Raw genomic sequence first — 20,179 nt, 5'->3', positions numbered from 1 at the left:
TTGATTCTTGGGCTCTCACCCGAGAATGCTAGGTTCAAAGCTGTGATGTTGATTCAGAGCTAGGCCCTCTGGGGTCTTAGATCAGCACTGAGCAGTTGGGTTTTCTGCACCAGTGAGGATGGCTCGGTGTGAGCAGGAGGAATGACTAGAGATGTGTGGAGAGGTAATGAAGGGGTCATGTGGCCAAGCTTCTCTGGAGCATGGTGGGGCTGCGTCTTTATTGGGGTCACTGGGAAGCAGCAGGTGGTAGGAGGGATTTCAGGGTGGGAACTCCACAAGGTCTCAAGATCTCACTCTCGGTAGTGGTCCCAGCTTTGGATGATCTCGTAGAGCTGGTCACCTGGAGACAGAGTGCTTTGCACATCTCGATGTCCTTTGACCTCATAGTTAGATCTCAGGAAGCCCTCAGACACCCCACATTTCAGAAGATTTAGGGCAGCACGGAGAGCCCGCTTTGCAGGTACCCGGTCTGCAAGGGGAGGGGCGAGATGCAGAAAGTTAGATGGGCTTTTTTGAAGGGTAGAGGGGTGTGGGTAAACTGCCCTCTGTCTCTGCTTCCTCATCCATGAGGAGAAAATCAGGCATCTACCCATATGGCTGTGGAAGATAAATAGTTAACTCAATAAACCACAAAAGGGAGCCTAGCACAGGGGCCCCTTAGCAAGCATTGCCTGTTACGATTGTCACTTGGCCCTGGCCCTCCTCTGCTCCTAGGCGGCTGGGTCTTGTCCACACAATTAGCTGTGACCTGTGAAACATGTCTTAGGTGCCTAAGGAATTAACGGGTTGATTTGAGGCAGGGCCTCGCCCAGGCTGGCCTGGAACTCTTGTGTTGCAGAAGGGGATCAGCTTGAACTGATCTCGTTACCAGCTGCCAGGGCCTGAGATCAAGGTCTGCACCATGCTCTTTGGATCTGGAGCCTTGTGCATGCTAGGCAAGTATGCAGCCACTGAGCTGTGGGTGCTACTGTGTTTTATTTTATTGAGACAGGGTCTTAAGCTCACAATCCTTTTGTTTCCCCCTGAGGACTACTGGTGTTACACCTGTATACTGCTGTTTTTGGCTCCCCCCTCCCCAATTTAGTGCAGGCCAGCTACTCCCAGCATAGAGTCTAAATGACCACATTATCCAGAGAAGAATGAGGTACAGGACTTGAGCTCTCGGACCAGAGACCACGAGCATAGGTGGCGGAGCCTGTAGGCCCCTTTACTCCCCACACCGTCCCCAGCCCAGGGCCTTGAGTACTTACGTGAGTAGTCACCCATGAAGGTGATGCCGATAGACATGGGGTTCCAGATGGGCCCTGTGTGGTCACCCTTGATGGTCCAGCCTCGGCCTTCGTAGACATGACCATCCTCTCCAATGAGGAAGCTGTGAAGGAGGGGCGGAGCTTGATAAGGGTAGGAGGGGCCTCAGCATCCTTCACTCATCTACAGTATTACGGCAACCACACCCATTTATTGCACCGCTGTTCCTTGCCAGGAATCTTTGTAGCAGCTGGTGAGCTTCCCCAACCCCCATTTTACATGGAGTTAGAGGGGTCCACGGTCATAGAAATCACATCATTAACCACACAGCAAACCGTCGCCTGTAGGGAAGGTTGGGATTTATTGTCTCCTCCTGCCTCCCCATGCCTGTGCACTCACCCCACCCCACATCAGCCCCCTGATGTTGGTACTGCTGCCTTCCCACAGGCTAAACTGACAATTAGGGACCAGAAAGCCACTTACTTGCACAAAGCCACAGGCTCAGAGGGCTCTCTCTGCGCCTCAGAAATCTGTCCTTGGGCCAGTGAGAGGGCTCATCCAGTAAAGGCCCCGTACTAAACTTGACAACTGAGTTCTGTCTCTGGGACCTGTCGGGAGCCATCTAGGAGAGGCTGGGACTAGCAGGTGACTTTCCTGGAGATGACCCACGGTTTTTGCATGGTCTGCGATGGGTGAGCTCTGAGAGGCAAGGTCCCAATCCTTCATCTCAGGGTTGCTTTGCAGCCGATGCCTGTCCTGTCACTATTACATGGCCTGAGGACTCCTGGGCATCAGCCCCCCCCCCCCCTGAGTAAATGCCCTAGAGATTGGATGAGCTGTTATGGATTAATGCTGTTTAGGTGAATTACTGATTTTATAGAATTCCTGATTTGATTCAAATAATTCTAGGAAGAAAGTGTTAGAAATAGTTTTAGTTGTTTTGCCAGAAAGATATAATAAAATTAGAATCAAGAGTAGAATGTGCCCTCCTCCTAGAATAGTAAGTAAAGGCTGCATAATGGGGAATACAGTGAGCTTTCAGTTACACTAAAGAGAGAAGTAGGCTTGGCACAAATGTGTGACGAAGAGGACATTCATTCTAGGTCAGGTCCAAGGATGAAGCCACAGGTGAACACTGTGGTAAAGCCAGGCCGTGTGAAACGGTTGCTTTGAACTTACAGAATGAAACACTGCCTTGAACTTACTGTCAGCATCCTTCTGTAACTCCCCCTTTGTGTAACATGTTATCTATGAGGTAAGTTTCTAAGAACTTTTGTCTATTAAACAGGTCAGAGAAAAGAAATAAAGTGTGGCTTGGGAAACTCTGGGCCACCCATCCACCCACCCACCCACCCACCCATCCATCCACCCACCCATCCACCCACCCACCCACCCATCCATCCACCCACCCATCCATCCACCCACCCATCCATCCATCTACCCACCCATCCATCCACCCACCCACCCACCCATCCATCCTCCCTCCCTCCATCTAAATGTATGTGCATGGCATTTGGGGCTCAGCCTCTTCTACAAAATGTATATGTCTGTTTGTCTGTATGTACGTGTGTAGCTGTAAGTGAATGTAGGTAGGCATGCCTAAATACTTATGGAGTTGATGGAGACAGGTGGTTGGGCCTGACCACCAGAGTGTGTGTGTGTGTGCGCGCATGTGTGTGTGTGTGTGTGTGTGTGTGTATTTGCCTGTGTAAAGGACTTTATTTCTCTCTGGTACATGAAGAATTAATGAGTCCCAGATCTTTTGCCAGCAAGAGGTCCTTGAGCCAGAGAGGAAAGAAACCAGTGCTTGTTATAGCACAAATCATAAGATTACAAGGCCAGGGATCAAGGCTTCAGTCTTCATCCGATGCTGTGTCCCTTCCCGTACAGTTCCCGTAAGGTTGGGGCAGGCCCCCAGTGGGTCCAGCCTTCCAACAGGAGTGAACTGGCTGATTCCTGCAGGTTGTCCTGACCTCCACACAGACATTGTGCCATGTGGCTGCCCCCAGCCAAGTACACGAGTGTAGAGTGTGTGTCCATGGACGCTTGCTTTGGTCCAGCCCGCCTTGACTCTGGGGTCCTCCCAAGTGTGATTGTGGACTCAAGGGTGGAGGCTGCGTCTCCAGTGCTGGCCCGGTGGCAGAACTGTGAATTCCACTCACTCGCCAAATCTCAACTGAGAGCCGCTCCCACATGGGGCACCTTGGAACTAGATCAGCAGCTTGGAGTTGGGCGATAGAAGATTCAACCTCTGAGGTGCTGATGAGGCAGAGGATGCTGGAACTTGGAACCCAAGCCCCTGGCTGCCTCTTAGGAAGCCAGCTCAGGCCTGCCTTGCAGGAGACTGGATCAAGATGGGGACATGGGCACCCAGAGCTAGACTTAAGAAGCCTGGTGTCTTGGCAGGCCATTGGCTTTTATGAAAGATTCTCTCTGGAAGACTAGTGGACACTTCAGTATATGTGAAGCAAGCCTGTCTTCAGCACAGGGACAAAAGCCCTGTCACTTTAGTGAGATACCAGGTCCACCAGCAGGGAAGCCATTGGCTGACTCCTTATCCCCTGTGCATTATGATGCCCAAACATTCACACCACCTGGCCTTAGGTGGAGACACTGTGGATTTTACAGGGATGCCTGCCAACCTCAGCCACCATCATAAGATAGGCATAGTCAAGAGCTTCATATAGGCGCTGGAGAGATGGCTCAGTGGTTAAGGGTGCTTACTGCTCTTGCAGAGGACCTGGGTTTGATTCCCAGGACCCACATGGTGGCTCACAACTTGTAACTCAACGTCAAGGGGATCCAGCGCCCTCTTCTGACCTCTAGGGCTCTTGCACACACGTGATGTACAGACATTTCACTGTGGTGTACACACACCCACATACACAGAAACACACACACACACACACACACACACACACACACACACGGATGGATGGATGGATGGATGGATGGATGGAAGGAAGGAAAGAAGGAAGAAAGCAAACTAAACATAGGCAAGGAAAGAGGCTCAAGGCTGTGGCCCCAGTTCAGGCTTCCCTGCACCCCACTTCAATCCTGGGAAGGAACTGTGATGTTGGAGCCTTAGAATGATAAAATCTTGGGTGGAGTGGCCTGAAGACCCCTTTCAGGCTTCTGGCTCTCTGGCGTTGGCAGGGTGGGCTTATGAACTGGAACCAGCATTTCCAGTAAATTCTGCAGGCGATTTGGCTCTTAGCTCAGCCTTAGAAGTCACAGGGTTCAAATATTCCTTTTGGAGACAGGCCCAGGCATGACAGCCCGGCCTGTGACACTGGAGCAGGTGTGACAGATGGCTGTGTTCCTCAGGGTCCATTGAAGCAGACCCCAGCTCCTTTGTGGCCAGACAGTGGGAGCCTCTTAACACCTGGGTCAATCTGTGCCTGTCCCTCACCCAGAATCTTCTGTGGATACTGTCTGACCTCAATCCTCACCATGACTTCTGGGTCCCTGCCAACCCCACCCCCGGCCCCATAGATTTGGGGCTCCTTCCACGTGCTAGCCAGTTTCCTGGGTATTTGGTATTAGGGGCCATAATACCATTGGCCTTTGTGGAAGAGGAAGCTGGGCCCTGAGCATCTTTCCCTGGCAGCACTATGCCCACTGACGCTAGGACTTGTTACAAGGCTCAGTTGCCCTGGTGTTGTCCCAGAAAGGCTCGGACCTTTAGGACATATATATATATATATATATATATATATATATATATATATATATATATATATATATATATATATGAAAGTATAGCAGGGGACAGACACCTTATGTGTGAAGCAAAGCCTGTCCCCTCTTAGAGGGGAGAAAGCACTCAACACTAAAGGAGGTGTGGTCGACCTCCTTTAGCCCACTCCGTACTCACTTGTAGGCTACATCGCACCAGCCCAGCTGTTTCATTTGGTAAAGCTGCACATTGCGGGCCTGCTGTTCACAGGAGTCTGGGCTACTGCAGAAGCTGCCGGCTGTGTGTGAGATCACCACGTAGCGGACTGGTTTCTTCAGGCCCTTGGAGCACTCGGATGGCAGGGCCTTCCACTCACTGCGGGGCACGACGAAACAGCAGGAGTCTGCCAGGCCCAGGAGGGCAGGGAAGAGAGCCCAGGCAAACAACATGCTGGACGTGCTGCACACGGCTGTCAGGGCTGTGTATGAGTCAGGCCCTGGCCCTGTGCACTTTATCTTCTGGGGAGGGTGGGGGTGCAGAGGAAGGGCTTGCTTCACATCTGGGCGGGACGTTCCAGCCCTCGTCTCAGAGTACCCCAGACTCAGCTTCCTGTGTTAACAAGGGTGGGCTACAGTGATGTAGGCTTTGCTGAGTGTGGGGTAGGTGGGGAGACAGGCTCTAGTGAGGAAGGGCACAAAGGACTGGAGCATCCAGAGGTTTTCTGGAATTTCCAAGGCTTGGATCTCAGTGGGGGCATTGTGTAACCTACCAGGAACTTGCATAGGTGAGGGGCCCAGGGCTTTGACACAAACTTCCTTCCTCCAGCTGGGGCTGGCAAAGGTGCCCTTTAACAATGTGTTCCTGTGTAAGCATCTCATGTAGCTTAGGATGACTTTGAACTCACAACTTAGCCAAAGATCAACTCCTGATCCTCTTGATCCCACATTCCAAGTACCGAAGGTACAGGTGTACACGGCCACCGCACCTGACTGCAGATCCCCTGGGTCCCAGTCTGAAGATGCCCAGCCCCACGAGGCAGGACAGGAGGCTAAGTGTGTTGATGCCCATTTCACAGGTGAGGAAAATGCTTGGCGACTGGAAGTTGCTACCCAAGAAACAGCAGGCAGTAGTGCTCTCTGTCCAGAGTCAGAATCAGAGCCAGGGTGCCTGCATCGGATCTCCAGCCATTTTCTGCTGTGTGAGCCCACACTGACGACTGAACCTCTCTGTGCCCATTTGTCTGACTGCAGTATGGAGGTGGTAACAAGGTGTTTGACGCCCCCAGGGTTGATCAGAATGAACTGGGGTTTGGCCCTTGGGTGCCTGGCACATTGTGTTGTGTGTGTCACTACTACGCCCTCAGGTCAGCTCCTGTCTGTAGTGTGGTTTGCATGGGTGACCATAGCAGTTCTGCTCTGGAGAGAAGCGACTCTGGGGGCAGAGGGGTCACATTCATTCAGAGCTTGTGGACAGTTTTCACGGGGCTTCTGTCCCACCCAGATTCCCGTTCCCATGCCTCCTACACTAGGGAAATCAGGGCAGACAGCCTTGTTCTCTGCTTTCACTTTAAATGGTTTTGGGTGTTCCTCCCTTGGAGCCTCTCACGTTCTTTCTTGCTTCTCTTCAGTAAATCTGTTTGCTCAAAAGTAAATACACACACACACACACACACACACACACACACACACACACACATTTATTTATTTATTTATTTATTTATTTATTTATTTATTTATTTTTGTTGTTGTTGTGCTACAGATGGAACTCAGGGCCTGTGTTTGGAAGGTGAGCACTTTACCACTGTCCTATGACACAGCCCCTCACTGGGGGAGTCTAGGCAGGGCTCTACCACTGAGCCATGCCCCCAGCCCCTCACTGGGGGAATCTAGGCAGGGGCTCTACCACTGAGCCATGCCCCCAGCCCCTCACTGGGGGAGTCTAGGCAGGGGCTCTACCACTGAGCCACGCCCCCAGCCCCTCACTGGGGGGTTCTAGGCAGGGGCTCTACCACTGAGCCATGCCCCCAGCCCCTCACTGGGGGGTTCTAGGCAGGGGCTCTACCACTGAGCCATGTCCCCAGCCCCTCATTGGGGGATTCTAGGCAGGGGCTCTACCACTGAGCCATGCCCCAAGTTCTGCTTTGTAATATTAAAACTAAGGTTCCTTGAGGTTCTTCTCTCTCACAGTTCTATAGAGTCCCCATGGGAACATAGTAGGCCATACATGTTCAGCATGTTCAGGTGTAACAAGGTAAAGGTTTTGATGGTGGAATCATCTGGAATAAGTGCAGCACATGCTGTCAGCAACAGTGAGGCAATTGCAATTCACTGTAAGGGTCTGATAAATGACTAAAGAACATTACTAGTGGGGACGGGTTTAAGAGCACTGACTGCTCTCCCAGAGGTCAAATCCCAGCAACCACATGGTGGCTCACAACCATCTGTAATGGGATCCGATGCCCTCTTCTGGTGTATCTGAAGACAGCGACAGTGTAAGAATATCACTAGCATTGAGGATGACCTTCAGAACAGGCTAAGTCAGGTCTGAGCTTTGGTCACACAGGGCCAGAATATATGCTGGGAGACCACTGAAGGGAGAGGAAGCAAAATGCAGGCGGAAGGAGGTGGTGGGAGGGAGTGGGAATATTAGTAACGGGCTCTGTGGGAAGATAACAGGAAGAGGGGCTGGGGAGGCGGCTCAGTGCTCAAGGGCACTGTCTGCGCTTGCAGGGGGCCTAGGGCTGCTCCCAGCTCCCACAGTAGGCACTCAGGGCTGACTGTAAGTCCAGCTCCAGGGTATCCAACCTCCTCTCCTGGTCTCTTAATCAGTTGCACTCGTGTCTGTCTGTCTGTCTGTCTGTCCGTCTGTCTGTGTCTCTGTCTGTCTGTATGTCTCTCTCTCTCTCTCTCTGTCTCTGTCTCTGTCTCTCTCTCTCTCTCTCTCTCTCTCTCTCTCTCTCTCTCTCTCTCTCTCTCTCTCTCTCTCACACACACACACACACACACAGCTAGCAGGGAAGAGCCCCACGACTGTACATCCGTTCAGTCACCTAGCAACTGTTGAGTACCTGTTATGTGCTACTGTGTACCGTCTGGGGTCCTGGACACGAGAGGAGAGGGAACAAGAGGCGGTAAAGAAGGACTCAGATGGGTTGGGGATTTAGCTCAGTGGTAGCTAAATTTAGCTCAAGTGCAAGGCCCTGGGTTCGGTCCCCAGCTCCGGAAAAAAAAAAAAAAAAAACAACTAAAAAAAAGGACTCAGATTCATGGTGTGTCCCTGGCAGGCAGTGCTCTTCTGTCCCCTCTGTCACCCAGACAGGGAGCACAGGATGCTCTAGACCCCCTACTGGAAGCTGGAGAGCTTCTAGTTCTCATCTGCATTCCCACACACAGGGAGGAAGACTGTCTGAGGCGACCTTTGGTTTGTGTTTGTTTTCCCGGAATGTCTGTGTATATTCTGTTTGTACTTCCCGTCCTCTCGTACAAAATGTTCTTTGATTCCTAGGATGGGACTGGCACAAATCACCCCACTGGGCTTGGTCCTGAACCATTTTAAGGACTCTTGCGGAGTCTCAGAAGACTTGTCTGGGTGTTTATGCCTGCAGACTAACCATCTTTTGCAGGAATGAATGGCCCACCTATAAAGTAAGATGGTCCGGGGAGGGTCGGCCTTGGCCCCCTGCCTTCCTCAAGCCCCCTTTCTGCTCCCGAGTCAGATGTCTGTCCTCCTCCTGCATAGACCAAGGGAGGAGCAGCCCCCGACCCCCTGACTTCTGACTCTCCTGATTCCACTTGGAGTCCACCTCACACTCTGGCCCAGACTCTACCATGGCTTTACCTCTCTGTCTACCATGGCTTTACCCCTCTGGGCTACAGGATTCCCAGATGCTCAGGGGAGACGTGGGTGTCATTTACCAGTAGTGATCTTTACAGTTGGAAGTTACAGGACTTCCCGGTCTTAGAAAGACCGTCACTCTCACAGGTCTTTAGATTCAACCACACTGACTCACCTGCCCACCTGGGAATGACCTTCAGCAGCTGCTCCAGGTCCTCTTCACCACAGAGGACAGAGAGGATCATGGGAGCCATCAGGAGCAAATGGGCTGCCCACTTAAGTCCAGGCTGCAGCCTTTCCTTGGACTCAGCCTAGCTGGGACTGTAACACTGTTGAAGGTAGGGAGAGGCTCTGGGTCCACCACCGGGTTCTGATAGGGGGGCCTCAGAGAGGCTGCCACGCAGCCCACAAACATCTAAGGTGAGCCAGGTGACACGGAAAGAATGAGAGCCCAGGAAATGTCTACAAAGACTTTTTGAAGCCTACAGGACCTACACTCTTTTTTGACCCAGAAGCCCAGAGCACCTGCCAGCTGTGAACATGGCTTCTGTTAACCAAGGTGCCCCTGACACCTATCGGAAGCTTCAGCCCCTGAATGGCTTTGCATCTGCCTCTGGTACCCCAAAGCCAGCCTCTATTTGCTTTTGAATGGCAAGACTGGGAGAGAGGCTTACAGGGACAACAAGTGACTTGGACACACTTGCCTCAGGGGAGGCACTGCATGAGGACTTGGGAGAGCACCAGCAGGGCCCCTCTCAAGTGACTGCGCTCCAGTGTGTATTTCCTGCCCCTGACTTGGAGTCACGCCAGGAGACCACGAGACTTGGCTACCAAGTGTCTGCTAAGAAGGCCCAGCTTTGTCACGGTCACCTACCTGAGGTACATATTCAAGAGAGGCTGACCAGTGCGTGCTGTCAGATGCTCCGGAAGCAACCATCCTTAGCACCCCAGTCCCATCAACCCGGAGGCAAATACGGGAATTTCCAGGATCTGCCGGGTTTTGTAGACTTTGGGTGCCAGGGTTCACTGAGATAGCCAAACTGTTATATACGGCCACCAGGGGCTAAGAAGACAAACTAGAATGGACCCCTGAGATGGATATGGCTTCTAGGAAGAGCCTTGTTGGAGGCACTGGCTGTGAGCTCTCCTGGACATTCACAAACTTTCCATCCGTACGTGGATCAGAGAAAGGGGATAGCAAAGGCAGTGCTCACCCAAAGGCCTGTGGCTTATTTATCTAAGAAGCTGGACCTGGTGGCCCAAGGACGGCTTGTCTGCCTCTGGATCATGGCTGACGCTGCCCTGTTAGTCAAGGCTGCTGACCAAATAACCACAGGGCAGGGACTTGCTATCACCACCCCCATGTTATTGAGGGGACCCTCAAGGATCCACCCAGCCAGTGGCTGTCCAATGCCAGACTGGGGCACTTTCAGGCTCTACTTTTGAATCCCCCTCACATACGATATAACCCATCATCTGCCCTAAACCCAGCCACCCTGCTCCCTGACCCATCCTCAGACGGGCAGCATGACTGCTCTACAGCTCTGGGGCACGTCCAGAACATCATGCCAGACTTGACTGACACACCCTGGCCAGACCCAGAACGTATCTATTTCACAGGTGGGAGCAGCTTCGTCCAGAGTGGAATCACGTGTGCAGGGGCTGTGGTAATGGACTAGGACTCTGTTTCTTGGGCAGTTGTTTTGGCCGCCAGGAACTTCACCCCAGCAAGCTGAGCTAAAGGCTCTAACCCAGGCCTTAAGACTGGCAAAAGGAGCCATAGCTAACATTTACAGACAGCAGATGGGATTATTGATTGCTGAAGGAAAAACCATCAAGAAAGGGAAGGAAGGGGTTGGGGATTTAGCTCAGTGGTAGAGCACTTGCCTAGCAAGCACAAGGCCCTGGGTTCGGTCCCCAGCTCAAAAAAAAAAAAAAAAAAAAAAAAAAAAAAGAAAAAGAAAAAGAAAGGGAAGGAATACTTGCTTAATAAGGCATCATGGCGGGCTGGAGAGATGGCTCAGTGGTTAAGAGCCCCGACTGCTCTTCCAGAGGTCCTGAGTTCAATTCCCAGCAACCACATGGTGGCTCACAACCATCTGTAAAGAGATCTGATGCCCTCTTCTGGTGTATCTGAAGACAGTTACAGTGTACTTATATATAATAAATGAATAAATCTTAAAAAAAAAAAAAAGGCATCATGGCTTCCTCTCAAAGTGGCCATGATTCATTGCCCCAGGGCATCAGAAAGGGACATCAGAAACAGCCTGAGGGAATAGGAGAGCTGATAAAGCCAAAAGGGAGGCCACCCAAGCTTCCACTGCTGACATCCTGGTGGCTGTGCTGCACCTCCCCTCTTACCTGCTGCTCCCAGCCATCCCCGAGGCTGAAGACCGATGACATCAGACGAAATGCCAAGGAGTTTGCAGAAGACATGATGGTTGCTGACCTCTGGAGGGTGCACCCTCCTAGTGGAGTTTGCTAACCCATCAGATTCGTCAAGCTTCACACCTGGTCACCGTAAGCTGTGAGGGACAAGGTACAAATATTTGACTTAGGACACTTGGCTGATCAGGTGATCTCAGACTGTGCCACCTCTCAGGCTGTGAACCCCTCAGACCCCAGTCAAGGAGCTGCTCCAGGGTCCAGAGCCAGGGGTCAATGGCCAGGGCTAGTTGGGAAATAGAGTATACAGAAATAATATACAGAAACATATGGATATAAGTATTTGCTAGTTTCTATAGACACCTTTTCAGGATGGGTAGAAGCCTGCCCTACAAAGGAGACTGCCAATGTGGTGGCAAAGAAGCTTCTGGAAGACATCATGCCCAGGTGTGGATTGCCTACCCTGCTTCTTTCTGACAATGGAGCAGCACTCACCTCTCAGGTAACTCAATCTCTAGCACAGGTTCTGGGGACCGATTGGAAATCACATTGTGCATACAGACCCCAGAGATCAGGGCAAATAAAAAGAATCAGACACTGAAGGAGGCCTGGACCAAATTAACCCCTGACACTCGTGGTGACTTGGTGTCTCTCCTACCTTATGCCTTACGTAGGGTTAGCAACACCTCCTATACTCTAGGTCCCCTCCCCTTTTTGAGATCCTGTATGGGAGGCCTCTCCCGTGCTGCCTAACTTCTAGTACCTCGGGACCCACTCTGTGCATTCATAGCCTGGTTGTAACTAGGACTGACGATTTCTAGGTCTTCAACCAGCTAGCACCTCCAGAGAGTCGGATTAAGAGGGTAGCCATTTCTGCTGTGTTACTAGGTTCTGTCTTTGACATAGCATCTGGAGCTGCTAGTGTAGGGGCTGCAAGAGGCCCTGTCCCCAACAAAAACACACAATGGATTTCTTCTGCGGTAGACCACAGCTCTCTTGGGAGTCGGCACAGGAGCGGGGTGGAGGGACAGGTCATTTTGGTATCAGGCACCTTGCCCAACATCTGGGAACCTTGCATGATAGTAAGCTTCCTTCCTCTTTACTGAGAGGAGGAACTTGCTCCTTGCCCCACCACTACGACACTCAGCTACCTCCCAGGTGTTTTCACAACCTTTGTTTGAAAGCTTTCTTTTCCTGACCCTCCTACGATTTAAGGATGAAAGTCCTGGTGGGGTTGAAGAACTCGTGGGTATGTTAAAAGTTTGGCCCACTGGGAGATGGCTCAGCAGTTGTGAGCACTTTTTGCCTTGCAGAGAACCCAGGCTTGGGTCCCAGTACCCACACGGCAGTTTACAACCATCAGTAATCCCAGTTCCAGGGGATGCCATCCTCTTCAACTCCATGGGCACCGTGCATGACCTATGTGGTGCACCTATGTACTTTCAGGCAAAACATAGATGATTTACAAACCAAAACAACATAAAACATTCAGTTTAGGAACGTGGAGTCTTTGGGAGAACCTGCTGCTGGCTCCTAACTTACAGCCCACCTGTCTCTTTCCTCCTGTCCCACCGTGGGGGCTCCTTGGGTACCCCACAAATCGTGCCCCCGATCTCTTCATATCAGAGACAGGGCTTTCGGGTTTCATCTGACCCCTTGCTTACTACTTCAGGGAAGCAGCTTGTACAGGTTCTGCAAGCAGGCTGCTAACTCTATGTTGGATCTTAGGATCTTGGGTCTGATCCAAAGTGGGGGCAGACACATCCCCCGGTCCTTAAGAGACTCCTTCCTTTGTGTGAAGACTCAACAGTGTAAGCCGAAGGCAGTGAACAGCGTCCCGTATAATTTACTGAGCACCTACCATGTGCTCCAACCTCCTCTTATAGGAACAAGGGCTGTGAACAAGAGAGGATTTTATCTTTACAGATCTTAGTGGATAAGAAGAGATGTAAATAAAAAAAAAACCCACAGGGACTACTAACAAAAGAAACACGTTACATTTCACACAATTACTCTGGTTGCCTGGAAGTTTCAGAATTCTGGGACCATTATTAATTTTGACCTCCGGGATTTCAGTGAGGGGAGTCAGGATGCACGGGGTTCCCTCAGTCCTCTTCTTTTTCCACCAGAGGGTGCCATGCCCACATTTGTTGGGCTTTCTTACCAGCATGCAAAAGCTGCCGCTGAACCTGTATGGGGGGTTTCTGTTAGGTACCCCCCATCCCCACTCCCGCCGCTCCCTCCTGTCCGGTCTCCTGCCTCAGAGCAGCTCACTTCTGTTAGCCGCAGAGGCAATCGCAGTGATCTACCAGCGGCATTTTTGCTGATGTCCCAAAGTCACACATTCCGTCTCTCCATCTTGAGTTTCCAACTCAAGAAAAGCCAGGAGGGTAGGGAGGAGAGGAAAGACCAGCCGGCGGGAACTTCTAAAGCACGCTGGAGGAATTGTTGGTTTGGAAAGCACTGGGGTGTGTGTGGGGGTGGGGCTTGCATTTCATTCCTAGGGCATTTAGGGACCGACTCACAGAGGGGTACTTGGGAGTTCAGAGTTCCGTGAGTGATTTTGCATCTTTGAAAGATCTGTCTGGCTCTTGTTGGGAAACAAAGGAAAATACACGAAGCTACTGATGTTCTTGGAGGAAGATTATAACCATGGAACTTCTGGAAGCCAGCTCGCATTCATAAGGGAAGCCAAAATTAATGTGGTCAGCCCATGAGAAGTCAGAGAAGGTGCAGAGAGTGACTAGGTTTGCGATGGTCCTGCTGGACCACTGTCGGAGCCTCACCTTGGCTTTTCAGCTCTTCCTTCATCTGTAGCTGGCGATCTCGCCTTGGCTGAGCTCTGCGTGTCTCCATGGGGGCCGACTGTGGGGACGTTAGGAGAGCCAGGCTGCTGCTCCCGGCTAAGGGTCCTGGAAACACACAAACATAGGCAGGTATTTAATGCACAACACATAACTATGATATGAAAACCAGATTGTCAATGTAAAATTTCTGAAGCGGCTTAAAAGAGAGGGAAAGCAAAAAGAGGCATCTGACCCTGAAGAGACGGGAGCCCTCTTAGTCATGGCAAAGGGGCATAGTCCCATCCTCGTGGGCGGATGAGAGAGCTCCTGCAGGAAAAGATGTCTGTGACTTTGTATAGGAGAGGATCTCTCTCTCTCTCTCTCTCTCTCTCTCTCTCTCTCTCTCTCTCTCTCTCTCTCTCTCTCTCTCTGAAAGGGAGTTACGTTGCTTGCCCGCAAAGGTAGCTGGGAAGTGTAGTCTTTTTTCTTTTCTTTTTTTTGGGGGGGGGGGCAGGAAGCTATCGATCAGGGGATTATGCCAAGATATCAGTTCTCAGCCTTGAAGTCAAAACTTCAATGGCTAAGCGGTAATAGGGGGAGGGACTTGTAAGGGTGGGACAGGAAGAAGAAGAGGAGGGAGGGTGGGCTGTGATCCGGATGTAAAGTGAATTAAAAAAATAAAAGTAAAAATTTCAAGGGCTGTGGATATAAACTAAGAAAAACCCATTTGCTCAATCCTACCTGACCTCAGACTAAATTTGAGGGCAGCCTGACTCTCAGGTATGTACAGCCCTTTACGGGTTCCATAACTCACTCAGACGATCGCTGTTTCTGCAACTTCAAGGCTTCCTGATCAGTGATAGGACAACGTGGTTACACAGCTGTGTCTCAATCTTATATCCCGTCATGCTTGCTAACAGCCATCACAGCTACGTCAACGGGACCTACCAAACTTGTGGTTGCTACCTTTATAAGCCCCTGCTCACTCAGCTAGGGGACACTTCTTTAAACATGTAGTCACAGGAGTGTGTAATCCCCAGCCGGGTCTGTGGATCAATAAAAATGTCAAATTCAGGGGGTTGGGGATTTAGCTCAGTGGTAGAGTGCTTGCCTAGCAAGCGTAAGGCCCTGGGTTTGATCCCCAGCTCCGGAAAAAAAAGAAAAGAAAAAAAAAAAAAAAAGAAAGAAAGAAAGAAAAAAAATGTCAAATTCATAAAAAAACTCGTCCTGGTCTCCTTCTCTTGGGTGAGAACAGCGTGATTACAAGAAACGGCATAACAAAAAAACAAGATTTCTATGTCAAGTGTGTTGTATGCCTTTCAACTCTGCACGGGGGAGGGGAGTGGGGTGGGAGGTGGGGCATGGGGGTGGGGGATGGAGGAGTTCAGAGTCAGCAGCCTCTCTCTGCTAGAATGTGTGTTTGAGACTAGCCTGGGCTACATGAGAGTTTGTTTCAAAAGCAAACCAAATAAAACCAAATAAAATGCTAAACATGCCTCAAAAATAAAAACAACTATTACACGTCAGTTAAAACATATCAAAATGCATTGAAAAAAAAAAAAAGTCTTATCTCCTTAATGAGCTAACCAACAGGGAGGGAGAGCGCTTCCAGTTCAGTTCTGACTTGAGGTCACCACCCTGAACATGTGGTATCCTCAGCAATAGGGTCTAACCTGCTGCTTCTTCCCTTTTCCTCTCCAAGCAGAAGAAAAATTTCTATCAAAAACAACTGTTATGGGCTGGAGAGATGGCTCAGAGGTTAAGAGCACTGACTGCTCTTCCAGAGGTCCCGAGTTTAATTCCCAGCAACCACATGGTGGCTCACAGCCATCTGTAATGAGATCTGATGCCCTCTTCTGGTGTGTCTGAAGACAGCTACAGTGTACTTATATATAATAAATAAATCTTTAAAAAAAGATAGTTGGAAAAAAAAGAAAACACCTGTAATAAAAAGATAAAGCCTAGAGGGACAGGAGATTTCACAGAAATATATATATATTCACAGAATATATATATGTACATATATATATACATATATACATATATATATTTTTTTTTTTTGAGACAGGATTTTATGTGTAGCTCTGGCTGGCCTGTAACTCACAGAGATCCTCCTGCTTCTGCCTCCTGAGTACAGGGATTAAAGGCTTGGGCCACCATAGTTGGCTTGAGTTTTCATTTATAATATAATTGTGTTATTAAAGAATGCTGTCTAAATTTGGTAATGCTAAGAAAGGAGCCATCAGGTAAGAGCAAGATATAAAAATTAAACATACAAAATGAATTTTTGGTAAAATATAGGTTGAAAAGGGAAAGAAAATAATTTTCAGAGGTCTAATGAGGTTGTCCTGTCAAGGATTATTCTAGAATGGAACTAGACCGAGGAGGCAAAAGTTTAAACTTAAACTAATTAGCTATAATTAAAGGTTATTAAAAACTCTCAGGGTCAAATTTCAATGTCCAGAGATAAAACTGGTAGGGGAGTAACATTTACAAAAACTGCCACTCAAGAGCCATTAAAGAGTTGAAGTTTGGGGCTGGAGGGATAGCTCAGTGGCTAGAAGTATGTATTGTTCTTGCAGAGGATCTGAATTCGAGTCCTAGAACCTACATTAGGAGTCACCCATCGGGCTGGAGAAGTGGCTCAGCGGTTAAGAGCGCTGACTGCTCTTCTAGAGGTCCAATTCCCAGCAACCACATGGTGGCTCACAACCATCAGTAATGAGATCCGATGTCCTCTTGTGGTGTGTCTGAAGATAGCCACAGTGTACTCACATACATAAAATAAATAAATCTTAAAAAAAAAAAAAAAAAAAAAAAGGAGTCACCCATCACTCCAGCTCTAGGGAGATCTAGCACCCTCTTCTGGTCTCCATGGGGACTGCACTCATATCCATGTATGTACCTTTTCCCAGTGCATTCACAAAAGTAATGAAAAATTTTTTTTGTTGTTGTTTTGTTTTGTTCTTTTTTGTTTTTCAAGATAGGGTTCCTCTGTGTAGTCTTGGCTGTCCTGGAACTTGCTCAGTGGACCAGTCTGGTCTCGAACTGAGAGATCAACCTGCCTCTGCTTTCCAAGTTCTGGGATTTAAGGTGTACACCATCCTGGCCAAATATACATCTTTTTAAAAATTAAATAAAATGAAGGTTTTTGTTTTATAGTCAGATGCTAAGTTTCTGTGTTTCCCCACTGGCTACCACTCTCAATTCCCAGGTAGCAGGAAACATTCAGCTAAAAGCAATTACTCCTGCTTAGGGTAATTCTCTTAAATTACATACTAGTTATGAAACATTACTTTTTGCATATGTGTGTGTGTGAGTGTGTGTGTGAGTGTGTGTGTGAGTGTGTGTGTGCAGGTGTGAGTGTGTGTATGTGTGTGTGTGTGTGTGCAGTGTAAGTATATGGCAAATGAGTATAGAGAACAGAGGTCAGGCTGGAGAGATGGCTCAGTGGTTAAGAGCACCGACTGCTCTTCCTGAGGTCCTGAGTTCAAATCCCAGCAACCACATGGTGGCTCACAATCATCTATAATGGGATCCAATGCCCTTTTCTGGCGTGTCTGAAGACAGCTACACTGTACTAATGTACATAAAAATCAATAAATCTTGAGAGGGAGGGGGAGGGGGAGGGGGAGGGGGAGGGGGAGGGGGAGGGGGAGGGGGAGGGGGAGGGGGAGGGGGAGGGGGAGGGGGAGGGGGAGGGGGAGGGGGAGGGGGAGGGGGAGGGGGAGGGGGAGGGGGAGGGGGAGGGGGAGAGGGAGAGGGAGAGGGAGAGGGAGAGGGAGAGGGAGAGGGAGAGGAGGTGTCAGCCTTGGGCCTTCCGGTCCTCAGTGCAAAGTGTATTATGGTGGTTTTGGTCACAGAACTTCCCTTTAACTTACAGGAGGCAACCAAAGGCAACCATCACCTCTGTTGTTTTAGGAGCCTTTTGGACCAGCCTGACCAACAACTCAAGAGGAGCACTCCCATGCCTGGTGCTGGGGGTTTGCTTAGGTAGTCAAGGGCTTCTAGGGGTACATTCTCTAACTTAATTACAAATGCACGCCCACACAAATCCTTACGTATGTGTAATTTTGCGTAAACATAAAATAATGTTTCCCTATGGCCTTTGCAAATGTCCTCAGTGCTATTTATCCCTGGTGTTAGTGTACGAGCGGTCCAGCTGGCCTGCCCCCAGGGCCCTCACAATTACTTATATCACCAGCTGCCACCACCAGGTGTGCCAGGTGTGTGCAGCTGGATAACAGGACCCCTTCTTCCCCAGGTTTCTATCCTCTGCACTCCTTCTCTCCCTCTCTGTCCTCACTGCTTTGCTCCCGTCTGTCTGTCTGTCTGTCTGACTGTCTCTCTGTCTACATGCCCACTCACCTGCCTCTATCCCTTCCCAGGTCCTCATTCCTCTCCCATCCCCCAATAAACCCCCTTTACACCAGGTCTGTTGCATGGTGTGATTTCTTACAGAATTCTCAAAGAACTAATTAAAAAGGGGGAGGAGAAACAAAATTTCTACTAAGGAAAAATTATTGTCTCTGTTAATCCCACTGAAAGAGTAAAGACCATTACTCAAATTCTTTGGTCAAATAAAGCAAGCTTTATTTTCTGTCAGACGGGATTAACTAAAGTGAGGGTTTGAGGAGCACAGCGGGAGGTGGGATTTACATATTCCCCAAAACTGCCAGATTAGGGGTTCTCAAGGGTGGGAGTGTTTTCAGAGATTTTCATGTAGGAACTTGGCTGAGCATTTTAAGATTATTTGGCAGAACATCTTACATTCTCAGAGTGTATTCAAGATATGAGGCTAACTCCACAGGGCCGGGGGTGCATTTCAAATCCCAGAAACAGGCGAAAGTACGGCCAACTTGATTTTTGCAGCAAAAAGAAAGGAACTCGCTGTTTTAAAAACAAGATCCCAGGGGCCGGAGAGGTGGCTCAGGGTTAAGAGCACTGCCTGTCCTGAGTTCTATTCCCAGCAACCACACGGTGGCTCACAACCATCTGAAATGGAATCCGATGCCCTCCCTGGTGTGTCTGAAGACAGTGACAGTTACTCGCATACATAAAATAAATAAATCTTAAAAAAAAAAAAACAAACCAAAAAACCCAAATGTTCAATTTACCAAATGAAGACTCAGGACGCTGTGGAGAAAGCCTGTTAGCACAGCTGACCTTCCAGAAGGAAAAGGCTCCTTCTCCTTCTCCACACTGTCAACTCCACCCTTCAACTCAAAGGCCCTCCTTCCTACATCCTTATGTCCCTCCCTGTTGGCTGGTTGCTTGCTCCACCTCTTGACTTAAGGTTCCCCTTGACCTATCATTGACTTTATTTAATCCCATTTACAGAAAGCTCTTTGGATTAAACGTGTGTGCTAGGGCTGAGGCACACCACAAGGTTTTCCTAGTTCACAGTCTTGGGGTTCACAATGTGATCAAATGTCCTACAACGTGAACTTCTTTCCGACCTGATAGCAAATGTCCTCCACCTTAAGATGGAGTCTGGCTGGCCCATCATTTCTGCTTTGTCTTCTGTGTCCCTGTCAAATCCTTGGTAGGGAATGGTCATTTACAAGCTGTTGTATAGGCTGATAATGACAGTGGAAGCCAAGTATTTTACCATTTCCTATTTGGAAAGAGACAAGGTTTGTATCATGCCTAGGGTCTCTGTGTCTGACTGGTTAGCATAGACAGAATAAAAAATAAAATATAAAAAATAAATTATTCTTTTTTTTTAAAAGATTTATTTTATTCATATGAGTACACTGTAGCTGTCTTCAGATACACCAGAAGAGGGCATTGGATCCCATTACAGATGGTTGTGAGCCACCACATGGTTGCTGGGAATTAAACTCAGGACCTCTGGAAGAGCAGTCAGTGCCCTTAACTACTGAACCATCTCTTCAGCCCTGAAACCCTATTTGTAATAAAGGCTCTTGAATGCTTTATCCTCCCTTCTAGCCCACCACCCACCAGAGGGAGTGGAAATGAAAGGATATAGGGGAAGTGGACCTGTTTAGAAATGGTTCTTTGGAGCAACTCCCATCTGCCTTGTCAGGAAATCGGCAGTTCGGTTCACAGGTCAGCAGCGGCCGCTCGATCCACTGGCAAACACTTCACAGATACACCAGCAGTCCGGTTCAGTAGAGTCAGGATAGCAAACATGAACCAGCTGGTGGTGGCTCAATCTAGCAGAGACAGCCAGGCCCCAGCCAGCTCATCACGAGTCAGCAGAATTGACCAGGACCAGCAGGGA

The 20,179-nt window shown here is 49.4% G+C and overlaps 1 protein-coding gene across 1 annotated transcript; it reads right to left on the bottom strand.

Moving 5' to 3' along the window:
* Positions 1-231: 231 nt before the first annotated feature.
* Positions 232-5,395, bottom strand: Pglyrp1 (peptidoglycan recognition protein 1). Its single transcript, NM_053373.1, is given in 3 exon segments — positions 232-469; positions 1,251-1,372; positions 5,126-5,395. Coding segments are annotated over 3 exon segments (552 nt in total). The 5' UTR covers positions 5,377-5,395; the 3' UTR covers positions 232-290.
* Positions 5,396-20,179: the final 14,784 nt, after the last annotated feature.

The sequence above is a fragment of the Rattus norvegicus genome, chromosome 1 (genome assembly GCF_021556685.1).
Source record: "Rattus norvegicus strain SHRSP/BbbUtx chromosome 1, alternate assembly SHRSP_T2T, whole genome shotgun sequence".
NCBI classification, from domain to species: Eukaryota; Metazoa; Chordata; class Mammalia; order Rodentia; family Muridae; genus Rattus; species Rattus norvegicus.
The sequence above is the reverse complement of the archived record's forward strand: the minus strand, read 5'-3'. Positions and strand labels throughout refer to the sequence as shown.